Source organism: Camelus bactrianus, chromosome 8 (genome assembly GCF_048773025.1).
Source record: "Camelus bactrianus isolate YW-2024 breed Bactrian camel chromosome 8, ASM4877302v1, whole genome shotgun sequence".
NCBI classification, from domain to species: Eukaryota; Metazoa; Chordata; class Mammalia; order Artiodactyla; family Camelidae; genus Camelus; species Camelus bactrianus.
Genome location: NC_133546.1, coordinates 24,357,028 through 24,379,012, shown reverse-complemented (window position 1 = coordinate 24,379,012; position 21,985 = coordinate 24,357,028). Strand labels below are relative to the sequence as shown.

Here is a 21,985-nt window from a genome sequence, read left to right as displayed (position 1 = left end):
TGTAAATGGGGCTCCCTAAGAAAGACTGGGATCCTGAACGAAAAGCAAGAACTCAGAAAGCAGACCAGTCAATTATGTATGAACAGATTACGCTTGGAGGGCACTTATTGTATGTCAGGTCATACACAGAATCTGAGTTCCAATTAAAATATGAGAAGAACTCACGGGAGAGGCTGAGATCTGACCTGGGGTGCGTAGGGTAATGTGCACACTTTTGAAAGGCTGGGATTTATGGGAAGCAGGACATCTAGAGGGGCCATGTTCAAAATAGAGCTGGACATATATGATTGGAAATATAAAAGGGCTTCAAACCAACATACAGACCTGGGAATTCTCTTGTATGGTTGAATCTGAGGAAATGGGAGTGACCTCTAAGAGAAAAACCAGAGAGAAAGAAAAAAAGCAGAGGGCTGAAAACTAGAATGAGATGGCTGGAAAACTCGATCACTCTTCTAGGGAGCCCAGGAGCCCAGATAATTTGTTCCATGTCAGCATTACAGAGAACAAGGCATTACTTCTCTTACCCTTTGAACTAAACAAATGGGAGCAAACAATTATTCACCACTTGCGTGTGACAAGGAATGAACAGTCATTATCTTCATGGCAGCCCACTGAGGAAGGCGATCTTGTCTCCATCTGACAGGTGAGGATTCAGGTTGGGTGGCAGAGGTCACGCAGCTGGGCTGGGCTGTGCCTGGGACTCCAGCCCAAGAACTCCTTCTCTAGAGGGCAGGCCATTATCGCTAGGGGGCTGGGCACTGTCCTGAGTGGCCTCAGCATGCTGGCATACCAACCCTTTGCCTCAGGTCACCTTGCACAGAACCCTGCATGAACCAAGTTACTGATGAGAAGTGCCAAATGCCGTTACGGCCAGACTTAATTATTTATGAACATGTTATTCTTTGAGGCACTCATAGGTTAGGTAATGAGGCAGAAATTGGACCTGACTCCCATCTAAAGTATGAGAAGAACCTCTAAAGGTTGAGATTTGATTTTTAAATCAAGTACATGAAATTGTTCCTTTTCCAAGTTCTCCTTCATGGAACAATAATTGGAAGACTGGTCAGGAAGAGAGAAAATAAACATATCCTGCTTCTAAAATGTTACCAAGGTCCCACAGCAGGTCCCCCCAAGTTAATCCTTTCAGCCAAGCGGTTGCCTAAGCAGAAAAGAAAGGCAAGTATATCAAGAGGTTGCTTTTCAAAGCTTCCGGAGCTTAAACTATGAGTGGGTTATAAAAGAGCAACAGAATCAAATACTCTTGTTTGACATAAGCACTTGGACTCAAAATTACAAAAGAAAAGGCTCTGAATCTTCAAGTCATGAAAATAAGGACAAACAGATGAGAAGCCAATAAACCAGAGAAGCACTATTAGAGTTTTGCAATATTATTCTTCTGTTGCTAGATAACGTTCTGTATCCTCAGAAGCCTTAATAGCATGTGTATTTGTGTATAAGACAAGACATAGAATACATTATTTTTGAAATACTGGGCACTGGGGAATAATGTATCCGTGTAAAACTAATTCTGGGAGAAAATGACTATCAGATGTCTAGGGGTGTGTTGAGCACTGGAGGGGTAAAAAGAGAGAAATAAGAGTCATGCAAGTAGTAGAGAAAATCAGATGCCTGAAACTGTCTTTAAATCCCATGGAATAAGTCTTCAGAATCCTTGTTGAAGGTATTCAGCATGCTAAGGATTTCTCCAAGTTCCTGGCCTCACTACATTTTTTTGAGTCTCTTCCACATGTTTCTAAGGCAAAAAAATTTTTTTCCAATGTCCCACTGTCCAAAAAAAGGGGAGAGCAAAAAGCTGCAAGAGGTCTACAGATGCTCCTAGACCTGAGCTGTGAGACAGCCCAGCGAGCGCGCAGCGGGGAGAAAGTGTGAGAAGGTTATCAACTGCTGAGAAAAGCACTTTTTCAAAATAATGAACACAAATAATACGGGAACATTTATTCCCCAAGTTGGCTCATGTAACTTAGAAATATCATTACTGCAATTTCTATTCACAGATTGCTACTAATCCCCGAGCCTGAAATGAGTAATAATCCAAAGCAAGTGAAAGCAACGACTTTGTGACCAAGAACAGACACCTGAGATGCAGCAACGGTCTTTTACTCATAAGATACTAGTTCTAAAACATTTCAACCTGCTTCTTGAAGTAGAAACACGATATTTCCTTAAATTTCGAAACACTAAGTCATGGTCTTAACATAATAAGGCTAATCTTTCTGGTCTGTGCTTGTTTTCATGGCTATAAAAACTCACAGCTCAAAATCTAGATGTAGTCTCTCCAATTATCTTCACTGCTGTTGTTAAAAAAGATGCCAATTCTGTTTTCCAATTTTTAAAAATTACATAAAGATGTACACATAAGTGTGTGTGGAAAATGAATTAAGCTTCTGGGAAGAAATGCTTTCCACATTCAAACATATTGAAATATATGCTCAAAATACTCAGCTTTGGAGGAAACCCAGTACTGGAAACACTGTAGCTCACTCAAGTCAGTGGGTGACTTGATTGTAATGTGCAGTATTGGATCAACTTATAAACCTGTTTCCCCACTTTTCCAATCCATCACTGGGCATGATTAGCTCTTCCCTGACATTCAGGTAAATGCTACCCCTTCTGAAAGACCTTCCGTGACTAGTGGAGAGAAGAGTGGCCCCCTCTTTAGCACACTGCCTTATGTTAATTTTCTAATTTGTTTGTTTGCTTATTTGTTTATTGACCTTCTCCCCCAACTAGACTCTGGCACTCCTCAGTTGTTGCCTCCTGGGACAGTTATGAATAAGCTGTTCCACTTTCAGACCCTATGGTGAATCCCTTGCAGCACCAAGCCCCGAACTTGATGCACAGTTCATGTTCAATCAATGTTTTCTTAATAAATTCTGGTACACTGAATTGATGCCTGAAGCAATAGTTGCTCATTTCCTATTGAGATATGAAGGATGAGTTTTTAATGGCAAAATTATTTATGTTGCAATGAGCCTCTGACTTGAAATCTTTCATTTCTTAAATCTTAATTTCTTAAGTTTCTGATCTGAGGGAAAACTACCCATTGTACTTTTAACCATATCATCTTAGATGGAATCCTGTGCAGATCTTTATGTAGTATGTTATTTCCACACTGAGTTACAGTGATGCATTCTTCAAGATTTTAAATACTGGTTTACTTTCCAAAAGGAACAGTACAACCACTGGCATAACAAGGCTGATTCCAGAATATATTATAATTTTTCTTCAAGCATTTAAAAATGTTTAAACTTATTTTGATCACTTTTGAACTTTAGTTTAATTCTGGGTGGAGGGTATGAATTTTTAAGTGTAGTCTCAAAAGGTCTCAGAGTGTACTCTACAAGACTTAGGATCTTAAGTCAATCTCAACAGACAGATGCTTGATAGAGATAGAGGTATCTACGTACACATATCCCCATGTATATGTGTGGATATGTATATTTATAATCTGTATATAAACAGTGTATATATGGATACACAGTGTATTTAGAGACACAGATGTGTATATATAGATATACATACACACATATGCACACGTATGTGTGTGTGAATCTGTGTATCTATATATGTTGCTTTAGTGCCACTCATAATTATTCAAAATTGGATATACTATGGGAAATTTTTTTCTAAACCATAATTATACATGGAAGAAAACAGATATCAGTGTCACATCCCATTAATATAAAGTTTCAATATAAAGCAATATTTATGTAAAATAACCCATATTTATATTGACAAGTCAGAAATTTTAAAAAGGGAAAACAGATAGGAATTAACCATTTACAGAAATGGAAAAAAACACCAGAGATTAGGTGATGGAAAAGAAAAGATTAAAAAGTTTCTGGAAGGGTTAAGCAAAATACTCACAGTATTCTTCTGGCAAATGATTTCCTGAAAAGTGAGAAAAGAAAAAAAGTAAAGGAGAGGTTAATACAAAATTAATTAATTCAATTAATCGATTGAAATATTCTATGTGGAAAAATTTGTATTAACGATTTTATTATTTATTATTAGCAATTGGAAATTTAGAATGTGTAGAATAGAAGGTGTTGAATAAGTTCCTGCATCTAAATTACAGTCTGATGGAGGAGACAGGTGTGCACAAAAGTACCATCTGTGGTTTAAGGAACACGGCACAAACATACAGAATCCAAAAACCGAAGAACCTAAAAATCATTTCTACAGCATATGTATGTGTGGAATTACCTTATCAGCTGTGATCTTTTCAGGACGAGGTTAAAATAAGTATGCTTTCCCAAAGCACAGTCTCACTCAGGCCTAGGAAGGAACCTAGCAATATGCTTGGAAGAAAGCTGGAAATAAAGGGTATTGGCTACTCATCTGAGTGGGCAAATCCACACGTAGACAATAAGGACATCTGATAATAACTGTCATATTGTTACATCTTGTACCATAAGAAGCGAAATACAATAAATGCACTTCAGGCAGTTTCTGTATCTACTAGGTTGTGAGAAACAAGTGAGATCATGCAAATAATGTGGCTATACCGTGTCTGGAGCAAAGCTAGCTCTCATGTTACTATTCCTAGATTTTAAAATGACTAGGACATGGAAAAGATTATCTAGAAGGGACTGTCGCATAAAGGTTTCACTGAGGTTGGGGGATGATGATTTAGAAAAAAGAGATGGGACAGTGTTTTGGGAAAGATGGCATGTATGTTGCTATGAGAACAGGACACGTATGGCATTTGTGGAGCCTCAAGAGTGGTCCATCTGGCTAAGAAGAGGAACCTGCTCGGGCAAGGTAAGAGGGGAGCAGAGGAGCGATGCAAGGCCACTGTCCCTCATCCCAGCATCAATGTGGGGCAAAGGGGCACCTAGGAGGGCTTTGGCTCAGAGCAGTATGTAAGATTCTTGAACATTTAAGGGTAACAGATGAGTAAACAAAAATCTATAGAGGAAGGAATTGTGTAGGGTAATTCTGACAGTCATAAAGACGTATGTAAAATATTAAAAGAGACCCTTCAATACCTTACAATCTTGTTGATGAAAAAGGGACACATACACATTTAAAAAGGAACATCATAAGCTTGGATGCTCAGGTATGTATGCACACACACGCTACGTCAAAAGAGTGATACTATGCAAGGGCTGGGGATCCTAAGGGAAAGAAGATGTTCCTAGAGATCCAGGAATATTGAGAAGGTCGGCAGAGAAAGTGGAACTCAAAAGGTGCCATGTCACGACTTCCAAAGGCAAAGCAGGGAGGTGGGGATCCGGCCAGAGGACCAGGAACTGCAAAGGCCCGCTTAGAGAACAATAAACATTATTCCTGGGGGCTCCAAAAGACCGTTCATTGGGAGAAGTATAGAAGAGAGAAATAAGGGATATTTGAAAAAGACCTTGAATTTAATCATTGGGCTAAAACAGAAAGTTCACTTTGGCACATACTGACAATACCAGAAAGTTATCTGGGGCCTTAGTGAAGATGGCCTTGAATGCCAAAATAAAGTACTAGGTTCTGCGGGCATTTGGGCACATGACAGTGCAAGTGTTTTCGTAGGTGAGTGATAACACGTAAAGAAGTATCAACACACACAGGGACATGTTTGTAAAAGCAAAGGTTGGGAACAACGTAACGTTCTATCAACTAGAAACCGGCTGAATAAACTATGGTACCTCCATTCAATGGAACACACTGCATCTGAACAAAGAATGAGGAAGTTCTCTATAGAGTGATATGGAAAGATCTCCACGATATACTTACTGCTAAGTGAAAAAAAGCAAAGTACAGAAAGTTTTACCCTGTGCTGCTACTTATGTATATAAAACAGAGAAAAAGAAAATTCTAATTTGTATATAAAATCTCTCTAGAGGGATACACAAGAAATTAACAGTGGCTGCCAACAGAGAGGGGAGTTGGCTGCTGGGGGAACAAGGATGGGAGGATGACTTTCCACTAATATATCCTTTTGCACTTATAAATTTTTGTATCATGTGAATATATTACCCAAGAAAGATAAATAAAAGATAAACCTTGTTAAAGTTTTAAAAATATGAATTAGATAGTGGTATAATACAGGGAGAAGCATTTAGATAGCTACTGCCAAAGAACAGGGATGTCAAAATAAGGACTTGGACAATGGTGGTGCCCTGGGGAATGGAAATCAACAGAGAGATGAGTGACATTGTTGAGGAAGGTTGAAAGTGGCTTCTCCTACAGTGTTTCAGAGGTAGTTAATGCATCTCTCTCTCACACACACACACACACACACACAAATGGTTCATGAAAAACAAATAGAAAAATGTTGGATAATCACAAAGCCAAGAACATAGTATGTAGAATTTTACAAACTTGATTTATAGAGCAATTTCCCCTGAGTAGAAAACTATACCCTTTCCTGTTATAGGCATATCCTTCTCTCATCCTTCTAAGTAACTAAAAACGCCCTTCTCTGCATTCTTTATCACATAGCATCCTCTCCGCATAGCTTAAGAAACCTGTTCTCTGTGAAGCTAGCCTTGACTGCCTTCAATGACACCTAACCTCCTAACAGAAGCAGATGACATCCTTATTTTGGCCATCATTACCCCTCATACAGACCTCTATGACAGCACTGCACATACGACATTGCAAATATCATTTCATATGATTCTCTCATCCTACATCATGAGCTCCTTGGATGCGAGGGCCATGTTTTGTTCGTATTTGTATCCCAACTGATTGCCTGGCAGGGCATGTAGTCAGTAGTCAATAAAAGGACAAATACATTAATTAGTTAATGAATGTATAAAATACTGGGCCATGAATTTGGGTAGATACGTTTAAGTCTTGGCTCTGCTCCTGACTGGCCACGTGTCCTTTCACCTCTGTCTAATGTAACACACTAGGAGCTGGACTGAGTGATTGCTGGTCCCTTCCAACTCAATATTCTATCATTTACTTTTGGCTAAAGGCCTATCACAATCAGCGTTGTCCTTGTGTCACTGGAAGGAGAGATTCCCTCATGCCCAGCACAGGAGCTACTCCATCATTATTTCTGTTGGGCGCACCAGGCACAGAAATGGAGGTGGTATTGAAGAGAGCTGTGGGGAGCGCTCAGTGAGCTGAAGGCTCTCCTCTGGCTGGCACCATACAAAATAACCACAGCTGCTGTTGGCCAACAGCCAGTCCATTAGGTCTTCCTGAAGAATTGCTCATTGAAGTAATAACCCTCTTGCAGGTCTTTTTTGCATTTATTTCAGGTAATATATGCATTATAACAAATTATAGAACTATATTAAATTCATCCCTGTAGAAATCTACTGAATTCTTATTAATGCCTGCTCATGTTTTATAGAAGTTAAATGGATACAAACAGTTCTCTTGAAAGAAATATTGTTTCCTCACAGTGTATGATACAACCCGAAAGAGGCATCAACTTTAAAGAAAGAAAGGTACTTTTTGTGCATTTTAACTCAATAAAAATAAATAGCAAACAAGACCTCAAAAGGTATCTAATTACCGAGGTGGAACAGTGAATGTTTATTTTGTACTAAATCCATTGAAGGAAAAAAAAATAGGGAGAAGGGGAATACATTTAAGAGGCAACTGCAATATTTCACATCACTTCATGGAAACTTCTCATCTAAAGTGCCTGGAAATAAAAAGAAAAAAAATCAACATAAACTCTAGTTCCTTACCAGTGAAATGTTCCTAAAGGTGCATTACCCCACTACAACTTCATTCTTACCTAAAGTCTTTAGGGGGCTTTTGATCAGTGCATCCCCTGGCTGTGCCAAAAACATCCCCAAAAGTTTTTCAATACTCAAGGACCCTTTGATAATTAAACAAGAGTCTAGCCTAGGTCTCATTCCAAGGGAAGACAAAGACAACTTTGGATAGCTATTTGGGACAATGTAACACTGAAGAGGTCATTGTAAGGACAAATAAATGGAGCACCTCCAAAATTGGAAACTTTCTGTGCCTAAAATTTAGGTAATTACAGCCAGGGGAAGGAAGTTGGGAACAGCTGGTGTGAGGCTGCCAAGTCAAATCCACTTAGGGTGGAAGAAACAGAGTTAGCAACCAGGATCTGTTTCCTGAAAGAAAATAAAGGAATGGGCTGGGAGTCCTCGGCTAGGAAAAGAAGACCATGGCTTCCTGCTGGTGACTTCCTGGTTCTTCTCTTCAGAGATCTCTTTCTGTCCCAGTGGAATATGGCAAGTTTTCCACTAAAGTTGGGGAAAAAGGAGTATTTCTTCTATTCCCCAGCTCCATCCTCTTGCCTAATTGTAATGCTTCAAAACTAAAGAAAGAAATATCAGATGGGCTGTTGTGAATACCACGGGCCTCACTAAGAAGGTGGGACTCATCATTACTCTCCACATCTGAGCAGGCTTGGGATGAACACTCCAACACAGATGGCACAGAATTGGCCCATCTTTAAAGTTGGGGGAAGGGGAGGGAAATAGCTCAGTGGTAGAATGCATGCCTAGCATGCACAAGGTCCTGGGTTCAATCCCCAATACCTCCATTAAATTTATTAAAAAGTTGAAAACTAAGTACATTTGTGCTTAAATGTTATGCTTACATGAAAGCTTAAGTTTAAAAAGAAACAACTCAATCTAATAAAAACCTGGAAAATCATATTTTTAATGGATATATGAAATCTGCTGACAGATTAGAGGGAAATGTACCTAATGACAAGTCCCAAAATGTGGGGCTTGTCCTGCTCTGACACTTATTATCTGTGTGTGCCTCTAAGTCATTGCATCTCTGTGGATTTATTTCTTGTCTGTAAGAAAAATATCTTCCATCTGTTCAATCTATATAGTAAGTACCTAACTTGTCTATCTCATTGGGTCATTTTTAAAGATCAAATGAAATAAGTTTGTGAGAGACCTTTACACATTTTAAAGCCATATGCAATATGAGGTATTAATACTATCAAAGCAAACAACCCAAATGCAATCCCTACATTATCAGATACAGAGGTATCTTGTACCTGTGTTGTTCATGATCACAGGGAGAACACATCATAATCACAGGTAAGACATATGAGCAACTGTCAATAAAAACAACCTGTAACCCAAATCAGGTTAAATTATACTACGGCTGGAAAGTAATCCTCAAAGAAATTCTAGACTCTCTTCCCCTCTGCTATCAATTTTGTTTCATGTTTAAATAAATATATCTTTGTGGGAGAACTCTACTGTAAGTAGATACATGTCTTTAAACGGGTCTGAGATGCTGAAGAGTGACATTTTATACACACAGCATTTGAAAGAGCTTCCTAACACAAACGTCTTATAGTCTATCATTATTATTATAATCAACTTCCCCTTCTTTGTCACCAGCTGTTTCTTTCAGCAATGCCTAAAGAAGCCATATCATTCAAGTGCAGGTATTCCTTAAAAAAAAAAAAAAACTGTATTGTGGAAAAGTTACAGGTGTAATGAATTTTGGTACAGTACATTACATTTTACACATAGATATCAGTAAAAATTTCAAGGATGCATTTTGAAAGGGCTCAAATAGGATGATGTGTTGGAGTGCCACAAAGGTCAACTTCCACAGAAAGATATTTATAATGAACAAAAGGGAACAGAATTCAGCAAGCCTTGCCCCATTTGGGTGGGAATTGGGAGGCTTGTGTGCAGAGGTATTCCTTCTTGCTCCTTCAGGTATTCAAAGTCATGGGCCTGTGATGAAAGTCTCTATGAATGAAGAGACTATCTGGTGTCAACCCAGTGACATGATGACCTCTGCCATTCACTTAGCATAAGTTTCCCTCTTCCTTTGATGAAATGGCATTAAGATGCTATGGGACAGGGAAGCATAAAGAAGGAATTACGAAGGAAAGCAAGGACCAACTTTATCCAATATATAGATAATTCCTTTGAAGATGTGATATTGCTAATTGACATCAAAGAAAACTGGATTCTCCAGTCTCAAGCTTTTTCCCAAGCCTCAGGGATTCAACAACTGGAAATCAACTCCTGCTAAAGAAATCATTCATCTAGTTCATCAATTCAAGATCGTCATAGAAAATCTGGATAAAGCATTGCTTACGTGTATTACTTATCTGCTCTTCTCCCAAATTAACTTTTTTCCTCTAATTTGACATGGAATTATTATAGCTCAGGTAAAAGTTAGATCATTTCTGAAATGAGTAAAATAAAAGAACAAGACTTTTCTTTTCTCTGAACAGAAAAAAAAAATCTTTCCATGAAATATTAAGAAGTGTATGTGATGGCTTGAACAGGGGAGACACAGAATGCCATGGTTTACAAATCACTGGTCAGTTACCAAGTAAACAAGACACCTGAGGCAAAAGTCCAGGAGCAGTGCTGTTATGTGGGGCAGGGCCAGTGTTTCTAGTTCACAAATCGTTAGACTATTTTATAGGATTATATTCTCAAGTGACCTTTCTCCTAACACTTACTGTGTACTTTGTATCGCTAAGTTAAGTGCTATTTTAGAGTGCTGAAAAGAATGTAGTAAGAATTCGCTGTAAGACTAACATAATTATAAACCTTTGGGGTAACACAGATTTTAATTCCATACACAATTTAATCTAAAACTAAATTCATCTTATCTACCTTGGTAAGGGAGGTAAAACTTTAAGAAAGAGAAGTCGTGGGTGCAAGCGGGAAAAACAGTTTTTATGGGTTTAAGAATACTCTAGAATCTGAGCAACTTTGCCAAATACATGTAAAAATTCAACTTAAGTTCAAGGTATTTATAATAGAAAGTATCTTGATCTCACCAATTTACTAGAAACTGACACAATCATCAAAATTTACAACATGGACATTACTGCTTGCTCTTTTCAAAACTATAATTATTTGCTTCAAGGGGAAATAAGTGATCACCAGAAAAACAGACTTGATACCCAATTTCTCACACATAAACTCTAAAAGAGATTTGATCCCTCTGTATCTACAGATAAACATCAGGGGTCTAGGTACCACAAGACTGTTTGAATGAGCAACTGTGGTTGTTCTCAAGGTTCATCTATGTTGTAGCATGTGTCAGAATTTCCTTCCTTTTTAAAAAATATGAAAATGAATATATGTATGAATATGCATGACTGGGACATTGTGTTGTACACTAGAGATTGACACATTGTAATTGACTGTACTTCAATTTTAAAATATTTCCTTCCTTTTTAAGACTGAATAATATTGCATTGTGTGTATATACCACATTTTGTTTTATCCACTCATCCTCTGATGGACATTTAGGTTGCCTCCACCTTTTGGCTATTGCGAATAATGCTGCTATGAACATGGGTGTACAAATATCTCTTTAAGATCCTGCTTTCAATTCTTTGGGGTATATACCCAGAAGTGGACTTGCAGGATCCTATGGTAATTCTGTTTTTAACTTTTTGAAAAACTGCCATACTGCTAAAAATTGCTGATTTTTAAAGGGCTACTTTAGTGATAGTATTACAACTTTTGGTTTGCATGCCTACAATTTCATGCTAGTCAGATACCAGTCTAGAAAATACTAGATTCATTGAGGCAGAGGAAGAGTTTCAGCCATCACATGGGTAGCTACTATATTCAGTGAGATCATGAAGGATTAAGCATGTAGATAGACTGCTGTAGAGGACAGCCTATAAAGGCAAATCCCATCTGGAAAGTAAATTTTCAAGCAATGGATACAGAGAAACATACTACCAAATTTCTTGAACAAGGAATAGTCTCACATAATCATTATGTTTCAACACAAGCTGTGTCACCACTAACTGATGTGCATCTCAATCTCTAGACAAACATTTATTTTCTAAAGCATAAAATGGGAATAAAGCCTATCTTAGTGCAGAAACGAAGATCCAAATACAAGTGAGACTTTCAAACCACAGCTAGAACATTAAGAAAAAGAAGCTTAAGAAATATTTCGAGATTCACATGCCCAAAATATATGTAAATTATCCCAATGAATAAAGAAAATAACAGACCATAGAAACTTCCATTAAAAAGGTTATTGTGAAATATTTCAAGTATATAAAAAGTATAAAAATTAATCACACACCCCTTTAGCACAGCAAAGAAAACCATCAACAAAACAAAAAGGCAACATACTGAATGGGACACGATATTTGCAAATGATGTTTAGTAAAGGATTAATATCCAAAATACATAAGGAACTCATATAACTGAATATCAAGAAAAAACCTGATTAAAATATAAGCAGATGATCTGAATAGGCATTTTTCTAAAGAAGACATACAGATGGCTAATAGATACATGAAGAGATGCTCAACATCACTAATCATCAGGAAAATGCACATCAAAACCACAATGAGATATCACATTACACTTGTTAGAACGGCTATCATCAAAAAGACAAGAAATACCAAGTGTTAACAAGGATGTGGAGAAAAGGGAACCTCATGCACTGTTGTTGGGAATGTAAATTGGTGCAGCCACTGTAGAAAACAGTATAGATATTCCTCAAAAAACTAAAAATAGACCTACCATATGACCCAACATTTCCACTGCTGGGTATTTATCGGAAGAAAATGAAAACACTAACTTGAAAAGATACGTGCACCCCCATGTTCACTGCAGCATTATTTACAATAGCCAAGATATGGAAGCAACCTAAATGTCTATCAATAGATGAATGGATAAAGAAAATGCGGTGTATATTTACAAGGGAATAATACTCAGCCATAAAAAGAACGAAATCATGCCATTTGCGATGACATGGATGGACCTAGAGGATATCTATGCTAAGTGAAATAGAGAAAGATAACTACCGTATGATTTCATTTGTATGTGGAATTTAAAAAACAAATCAAACAAATAATGCAAACAAAACAGAAACAGACTTATAGATAACAGAGAACAAACTGATGGTTGCCAGAGAGGAAAAGGGAGTGGAGATAAGGAAAATAGGTAAAGGGGATTAAGAGGCATAAAATTCCTCTTATGAGATAAATAAGTCACAAGGGTGTAATGCACAGCATAGAGAATCTAGTCAATCATATTGTAATATGTTTTGTATGGTGACAGGTGGTGACCATTTTGTACTGTATAAAAATATTGATCACTATATAGTAAACCTGAAATGAATATGATATTATAAGTCAATTACATCTGAATTAAAAAATTAAAAATTAACCAAATGTTTTCATACCCCCATGTATAGACCACCCAGACTGAGAAATACAATATTACATATGTAGTTGAAGTCTCCTGTCATCTCCTCTCAATTCTACTCCACTCCTGCCCTTCAAAGAGGTAACTATTCCGAATTTACTTATAATTCCCATGCAAACATCTAACCTTTTATAACACATATGTACACAAAAGCACTGTCTTACATGTAATTACCTTTTGTATACATGCATCATACTGTACACAGGCTTGTATAATTTTTTTCCCTCAATGCTGTTTTTGAGATATATTGATAGTGATACAGAAAGCTCTAGTTAATTCATTTTAAGATCTCTATAACATTCCATTAAATGACTATACCAGAAAGTATTTATTTATTCTTCTGTTGATAGATACTAACCAACTCTTCTGGGGGTGGGCTTATTACAAACAATGTTATGCAATAATATTACATACTCTAATAAACATCCTTGATTATATCTCCTTATGCATGCCAAAGATTATTTTCCAGTACACATCTAAAGGAGGAACTGCTGACTCCTGGTGATATGCTCACTAGATATTATGAGACACTGCTAAACTGATCTTTGAAAGGTAGTGGCAATACATTCTCCCACCAACAATGCACATGTTTCTCACTCTTCACAGCCTTGCCATTGGGATTAGAAGGGCTTTTAACTGTTGACTATTTCATGGTGTGCAGTGGTATTTTCTTGTTCTGTTTTGCTTTCTTTTTCTACAAAACATTGTTTAAAGTGAGTGGGGAGTGGCCCCGAAAAAAGAGAGGAAGGTAAACTAGGGAAAAGGGGCAAGAATCACAAGGTTTAGAGCTGAAAGCTGTTGTTATTAAAGGAGTTTCTGACGATAGCAGAAATGGTTCATTAAACAACTTCCTCACTCTACTTAGTAGCTGTTCATTATTTCTTCCAAGCCCTTTCTGATGACAGATGCATTTCGTGAATCTGTCCCACAACTCATTGGCCAGTGGGGTCCAAACTTACTGTTCCATTTACTGAGAGACCCCAAGTGAAGATCTGGTCATTTCTATAATACATGAAATAAATCAGAAAACAATTGTTACAGCAATTTCTTATTTTTAAGTAAATGTAAATTTTAGCATAGAGTCTCGTTTACAGGCACATAAGAAATTTTTATGTTATTTATTTAAAGAAAATTGTGAAAATTGTGTTATTACAACGCTAAGGGGAAAAAAAGAACATCAATTTCCCTCTCTCAAAATGCAATAATGATCATTTTGGGGGGAAAAAATTAAATATTTCATTCTTACCACAATAAAAGAGCCCTTGTAATTCAAAATGGATACAAATCTTATTGCAAGTACATGATTAGACTCTAAGTATCCTTTCATATGAAAACTCAGACATAGGTTTAAAGTACTTTTATTGTTCCCATCAATTATTTTTCAGGAGCTTAAACTTACAAAAATTTTCTCCTAAGATTTCTTCCTGAGAATTTGCTGCCAAAGAGAAACTGCTCTCTTCAACAAAGAGCAGTAGATGAAAATAAAACTGGTGCAGCTGTACTTTCTAGGTGTCCAAAGAATCAACCTAAGTGAAGCTAGACACGTCACAAGAACAGCTTCCTCATTCAGTCTTTGCCCTGTGAAAACAGGGAGTCACTTCACTTCGACTTTATTTGGCTAATTCATACACAATATATTATTTATAAATATCTTTTATTTTATTTATTATTGTATTATTTTATTTTGGTGGGGGAGGGGAGGTAATTAGGTTTATTTATTTTTAGAGGAGGTACTGGGGATTGAACCCAGGACCTCAAGCATGCTAAGCATGCACTCTACCACTTAAGCTACACCCTCCCCACTATAAATATCTCCTGTTCTGCCTTATTTCACAGCCGTTTTCCTTTCTGTTGGTAGATGGCAGGGATTATAGTTACACCTATAACTATCTGCAACAGAAATAAATAAAATGAAAAATACACACACACAGACACACACGCAGACTTTCTTCAGAACTGTAGGAACTTCTAGGGCTCAGAAGAAATTGTTAGACTGAAAAAACCACTTTCTATCCCAGAGAACTTTGTCCTCTGCAATCAGACACCTATTTGGGCTTGAAATGAACTAAAGAAAATGGCAAAAGCTTAAGTTAAGGAGGAAGACAGAAGAAGGGGTGAATGCTGCATGGAACAACTCAGGAGGTATGGTTGATGGATTTTTCCAAGTGAGCACACTTAGCAGGAAAGTCTGATATCCTTCTAACTAGAAGTAATTTCAATGAAGTTTAGTGGTGAGAGAGGCAGGCTTTGGAGTCAGGCAGATCTGATCCTAAATTTTACATATCACCTGGGGCAAATGATTGAATTTGTTACGAGTCTCAGTTTACAATCCTATAATTTGGTGATAGACTGTATACCTCATAGGGATGTTTTAAGAATTAAATGTGAAAATGTATGTGGGTAAAGCACTTAATATGCACGTAGTAAGTGCTCAATAACAAGCAGCTACTGTGCAGAAGATAAATGAGTATATTTTAGGTGGATGAACCTCTTTGAAGAACTGTTTATTCAAGTATCAATAACAGTTCTACACAAAGGCTGGCTGAAAGCAATTAAATAAATCAGCTTATTTGTCCCACACAAATTTCTGGTAAGATTAGCTTTATCTCTTTCTCACAAATGTTTAATTTAAAAAAATTTCCCTAGGAAGGAACGGCCATGAAATTAAATCGCCAGATACCAGTAGGGCAAGAATAAAAATAGCAAAGAGTGAAAAATGTCCAACATAACACTGCCGGCTTAAAAGAAACTTAATGTAAAGAAAATAAAATAACAGAATAAAAAGAATAAATAAAATAACTTCACTCCTTCATCAACTACTAATATATGTTGTAAATAGGTCCAAATCAAAATGTTTAATTAAAAATACACCCTTATGTTTCACTCATATATGGAAACCTGGGGGAAAAGACACAAACGAACTTATTTACAAAACAGAAACAGACTCACAGACATAAAGAACAAACTTAAGGTTACTGGTGTGAGGGAAAGAGGGTGGGAAGGGATGGGTTGGGAGTTTGAGATTTGCAGATACTAACTGCTATATATAGAATAGATTGACAAAAGTTTCTTCTGTATCACACATGGAACTATATTCAATGTCTGGTAGTAACCTATGATGAAAAAGAATATGAGAAGGAATATATGTGTGTATATGTATGACTGAAACGTTGTGCTGTGCACCACAAATTGAGACAACATTGTTAAGTGACTAGACTTCAATAAAAAGAAAAAATAAGTCATCATGAAATGGATGATACATTAATTAACAGGATAAGTCTGGGGTAAAATTAAGTAGGGATTTCTTAAAGAATTCCTCCAGGTGAAAAGCAGATTTAGACAGAGTTGGGGAAAATCTCTTAGAACTATTGCAGAGTATTCTGAAAAGGGATAACCTATCAATCCCCAACACAATGCCTGGCATGCAGGAAATGTATTTGCTAGATGACACTCTGCAGATTTTTTAGAAAAAGCTATACAAGCTTTAGATACTCAGATAAAAGCAAAATACTACTAAATTTTTTTTTTTGCATAGATTTTGCAATAGAGACCTTCTTATACCAACTACTAAGCTATTAGAAATGTGGCTTTGGGTTTCAGGGCTCTATGTCCCAAAGATGGCTTTGATTTGGGAACTCGAAGATACAGATGAGAAAAAAGCCACAATGAGCTAGATGGAAGTTTCACAAAGGAAATGAAGGCTATCAGGCTCAGCACGAGTTTCATGCTGAACTGTTAGATGCTTTTCAAAGACTCACACAGTGTAAAATCAGTTGGCCTCACAAAAGCATTTTAAGCAATCTTTTTGGATGGAGGAAATACCCTCCTATCATTAAGTTCCATTAACGGAGAGGATGACATGGGACACGCTGGATCTTGTAGACAAATACAATAAGTTTTTATTCTTCCTTCCTCATCTTAATTGAAATCATATCCCTGTTAAACAGGATGGCAATTTTCTGGGGATAGAGAATTTCTACTCAGAGTACTTCCAGTAGGAAGCGTATTTCTAGTTGGAAACAGGTGTACCCAGTGAAACCCCCAGTGATGACACAGCACGAGACCTTATGCAACCTCCTCTTCTTTCTCCAGTGTGTGTACTCAAGACTTCCTATTAACAGTCTCATCAGCTGCAACTCCAACTGGAGCTCAGACCTCAACTCTAAGTTTTTTCCTACCTGTGTATGATCAGATTTCCACACTGAATTCCAGATAAAACTCACAACTTAACTAGTCACTGTTGCATAATGATCAGACTGACAAAAACATCCTTTCACAAACATAAGCTGCTTGAGTGCTTTGTGGATGACGGAGAGGTAGCCCTAAAACACTGGTGCCTAAAGTAAATATTTAGTAAACAAGTGAGGTACCTTCAGTGACTGCAGAGAGTCTGAATTAGTATCACAGTAGAGGATGATGTTGTTGGCCATGCTGAAACTTTCTCTCACTCCAAGGTGGTAAAATAAGGACGGCTGCCGGAAGGCATCACTCATCTCCACCACGGCAATATCTGCAAGCAGAAAGAAAAGTCCGCAAATGATGACTCCTAAATAATGCCCAGTAAGCACATTTTAGTTTCAGTAACTTAGTATTCAAGGAGGAAATGAAATGATAGGGATTTTCCCTCTTCATTTATCACTGAATTTTAAATTAGCAGTTCTACTCGGAAGTGGTTTTACAAACTGCAGCAAACCTGCATTTTTTAAACAAGAAGGAGATCATATAATTACTGGAAACTAAGGAGAGTCTGCAATGGTGGGCCTAATGGTCTAAAATGGTCTTAAATTTCAGCATTGATTGAAAACAATTTAACTAAGGTTCCAGTAGCAGATCCACAGGAAAGAGTGGTAGGTAATAAACATAAAATAAGATTTAAAGAACCAAATATGTAAGATTATGACTCAATCCAGAGCTGTATTTTATAATTAATTAATACCTAGCAAGTCCTTAGCAAGCATAATGAAAAAAAGGAGAAAGCAAAGATATAGAAATTATGACTAGGAAGGAGACTATAACAACAGATAACAAATTCTTCCAAAGCTCAAAGATAACTAACACCAAGGCAGTATAAACCTAATACCAAAATTTGACAATGTCACAAAGTTAAAATTCAGATTAGTGTCGAACTCATTTATGTATACAGACAAACAAAGTAAAGAAAAATGAGCAAAATGCACCAAGCGTTATACTATAAGAACACTAGGTCATGGGTTTAAAACTTATTTTGGGAATGCAAGGATGGCTCAGTGGGAAAAAATCATCAGCATCCCCAAAGATGCCCTAAGTACTTTAATTAAAATTCAAAATCTATTTCTAATTAAAAATCGTTGCAAACTAAAAACATAAGGGCATTTCTTTAAAATGAAGAATAATACATATTTCATAACAATTGCCAACTTTGTGCTTATAGGTATTCCCATGAAAATCAGGAAAAGAACAGGTTGTCAATTATTCTCACTACTAGCTAGCTTCCTGAAAGTCCTAACTAATATAATAATACTTCAGAGTATGTAAATATAATTCTATAAAATAAAATACACAGTTATCATTACTTGCAGATGTTATGATTGCCAACCAAAAAATCCCAATAGAATCAATTAAATAACTATTATAAGTAATAATATAAAATAGTAAGGTGTCGAGAGGCAAAATTATGAAAACTAAGAGCTTCCTTTATAATCACAATAAGCTTTTGGAAAATATAATAGTTAAACAGATCCCACTCACAAATGTTAACATACCTTACAGCACATTTAACAGATGATGCTAATTTGTTTAAAATACATGCACTAAGTGACAGATGAAAGGTTAATATCTTTATAAATCATCTCTTATTGATCAATTTAAAACAAATAAGCAACCATAAAAATATTACAGTAGAAAATTAGGTTATGGACATAAGCAGGAAAAATCACAAAGTATAACTAAAATGGTGAATATAAAAAATATTCTACAACTCACTACCAATTAATTCATGTTAAGCCAATAATAAAGCCAAGTTTTTTTGTCTAATAAGTGGCCAAAAATATTTCAAAATATCCAATGAAGATGTAGAGAAAAGACACTGTTACATGCAAAAGAAATGTAAATCTTTTAGGAGACTGAAGTCCTTAAAATTATGCATGCTCTTTAACTCAATAATTCCATTCTTAAGAATTTGTCCTGAGAAAAATTCCTACAGTGTGACAGATTACTTGTAAGTATATCCACTGAAATATTATTTTTACAATAACAATGGAAAACGCCTGTATGTCCATCAATAGGAAAATGGTTATACATATATGTAATTATAAGCACATAACGATAAATTCAAATAATGGCATATTATATTATTTAACCATTGAAAACTATATTGTAGAACATTTAGCAATGGTGCTAAATTCAAGTTATATTAAGGAAAAATGTTAAAATATAATATATACATAATAATGGATAGCATATATATTAAAATATAATGTAATTACATTTAAAATGCGTACATTATAATATATATATGTCCTGTGTGTAAATATGCACAGGAATAAAAACGGTCTGGAAAGTTTTCCACCAAAATGTCAACTGTGATAATAACTATGTAATAGGGTTATGAATTACATATTCCTTTTTATATCTCCTATACTTTTTACAGTTTCTATTATGAAGTTGATTACTTCTGTAATTGAGGAACCTACCAAAATATAAGAAGAATGTAAAACCAAAGTGCAGCACTTTTATAAAAAGAATGCAGGGCGTAAGGGTTTAGGGCAAGTGGTAGGGCGCGTGCTTAGCATACATGAGGTCCTGGATTCAATCACCAGTACCTCGTCTATAAACAAACAAACAAACAAACAAACCTAATTACCTCCCCCCTCCACACACACACAAAAGAATGCAGAACCTTGAGAAGCTGTTTGATGCAGCTGGCTTTATCTAATGAACGTGAAATTAGAACCTACATTCTGTGAAGGAGAAACAGATCAAATGCAGGCTAAAGACACAGAAGATTTAGTTAGGTGGTGAAAGGGGAAGACAAGTCAAAGGTGCTTCAGAAGATTCTTTTTAAGACTAAACACAACTTCAGGGCTCTTTAATACAAATAAAGTCTTTTCTTTTGGGGTCCTTAACATTTCTACATCAAAAACCAACACATGAATAAAATGAGTCATTGCACCCCACCCACACGCCCATCTGCCTCCTGCACCCACACAGCTTCCTCCTCCCACAAATGCCAGCCAGTCAGTCACCCCGCTTCAAAATCAAGAGACAGTATAAAATGCGGGTGAAAGAAACCAAATAAAACAGTTGCTGATGAAAAATAAATGAGAGCTACGCCAAGAAAAATACTAGCTAAGTTAAAGTAGTGACAAGAGAGGGGAAAATGGGTTCTTCCCGAAGAACTGACTCGTGGAATTTGATGCTAAAAAAAAAAAAAAAATGCTGCAGAAGGCTTTCAGATTAAGAGAGAAACTAGACATTTAAAATAGATGGTACAAGCAAAATAAGGTCTATTCATTATATCTGAACATCCAAACAGGAATGGACCCATTTGGGGATGCAATGTAGAACATTAAAGATGCTTATTTGTACAGTAATTTTAAAATACCATAATACAATGTAACTCAGAAGACAGGCATTTTCCCTACTTCAAATCAGGAGAGTGATTTGTTCTAATATATTTGTATTCCTAATATATTTGTATTTGTAAATTTATTTTTTAATTTCCATTGAGTAAAATTCACTCATCATTTTTGCTAAAATGCTCAAAGCTTGTGCTCTTTTTTTGTTGTTCTTGAGTTTGTTTTCTTATTGTGAGTTTTGTGTGTTCTTTACATTATCTGGATATTTTTCCTTTATCAGATATGTGATTTACAAATACTTTCTTGCAGTTTGTGACTTGCCTTTTCATTCCATTAAGTGTCTTTAGAAGAGCAGACATTTTTAACTGTAATTAAGTTCAAATTTATCGAAGTTTTTCTTTAATGGATCATGCTTTAGGTGTGGTATCTAAAATTTTTTCACGTAACCCAAGGTCATAAAACTTTTCTCCTATGTTTTATTCCAAAAATGTTTGGGTTTTCTATTCTAGCCCATTGATCTATGGGTCTTCCTTTTGCCAACACAGATGTTCCTTGACTCACAATGGGGATATGGCCAGATAAACCCACGGTAAGCTGAAAATATTTTAAGTTGAAATGCATTTAATACACTTAACCTACGGAACATCATAGCTTAGCCTAGCCTACCTTCAACATGCTCAGAACATGTACTTTCGCCTACAGTTGGGCATGATTATCTAACACAAAGTCTATTTTATACTTAAGTATTGAATATCTCACATAATTCATTGGCTAGTGTACTGAAAGTGAAAACAGAATGGTGTATGGATACAGAATGGCTGTAAGTGTATTGGTTGTTTACTCTTGTGATCGTCTGACTGACTGGGAGCTGCGGCTACTGCCTCTGCCCAGCATCACAGCAGAGAATTGTGCCACTAGCCCAGGGAAAAGATCGAAATTCAAAACAACTATGGTTTCTACCGAATGTGTATCACTTTTGCACCATCATAAAGTCAAAAAATCGCAAATTGAACCACCATAAGTTGGGGACCATCTGTGCTATGTACGCTGTTTTGACTACTGTAGCTTTATGTTAGGTACTGGAACCAGGCAGTGGGAGCCCTCCAACTCTTCGTTTTCAAACTTGTAGCTATTTTAGTCTTTCTATTTGCTATCCTGTATAAATTTTAGAATCCATTGATAGTTAAGAGCTATCAGTTGAGATGCAAAAAAATTCTCCAAGGATTTTGACTAGAATTATAATGACTCTATAGATCATTTTAAGGAGAACTGACATCTTAACAGCATTGA

General features: G+C 36.4%; 1 protein-coding gene across 5 annotated transcripts in view; it reads right to left on the bottom strand.

Moving 5' to 3' along the window:
- Nucleotides 1-21,985, bottom strand: part of MAP3K5 (mitogen-activated protein kinase kinase kinase 5) — a 202,206-nt gene that overhangs the window by 101,772 nt on the left and 78,449 nt on the right. For 4 of the 5 annotated variants that reach the window (XM_045524461.2, XM_045524462.2, XM_074368290.1 and 1 more), the window contains 2 exons: nucleotides 17,510-17,649; nucleotides 3,889-3,912 (listed from right to left, as the gene is read on the bottom strand). In XM_045524461.2, the coding sequence (XP_045380417.1) occupies nucleotides 3,889-3,912; nucleotides 17,510-17,632 (147 nt within the window). In that variant the 5' untranslated portion in view covers nucleotides 17,633-17,649. The remainder of the gene's footprint in view (nucleotides 1-3,888; nucleotides 3,913-17,509; nucleotides 17,650-21,985) is intronic. The other variant, XM_074368288.1, reaches the window with a different exon arrangement.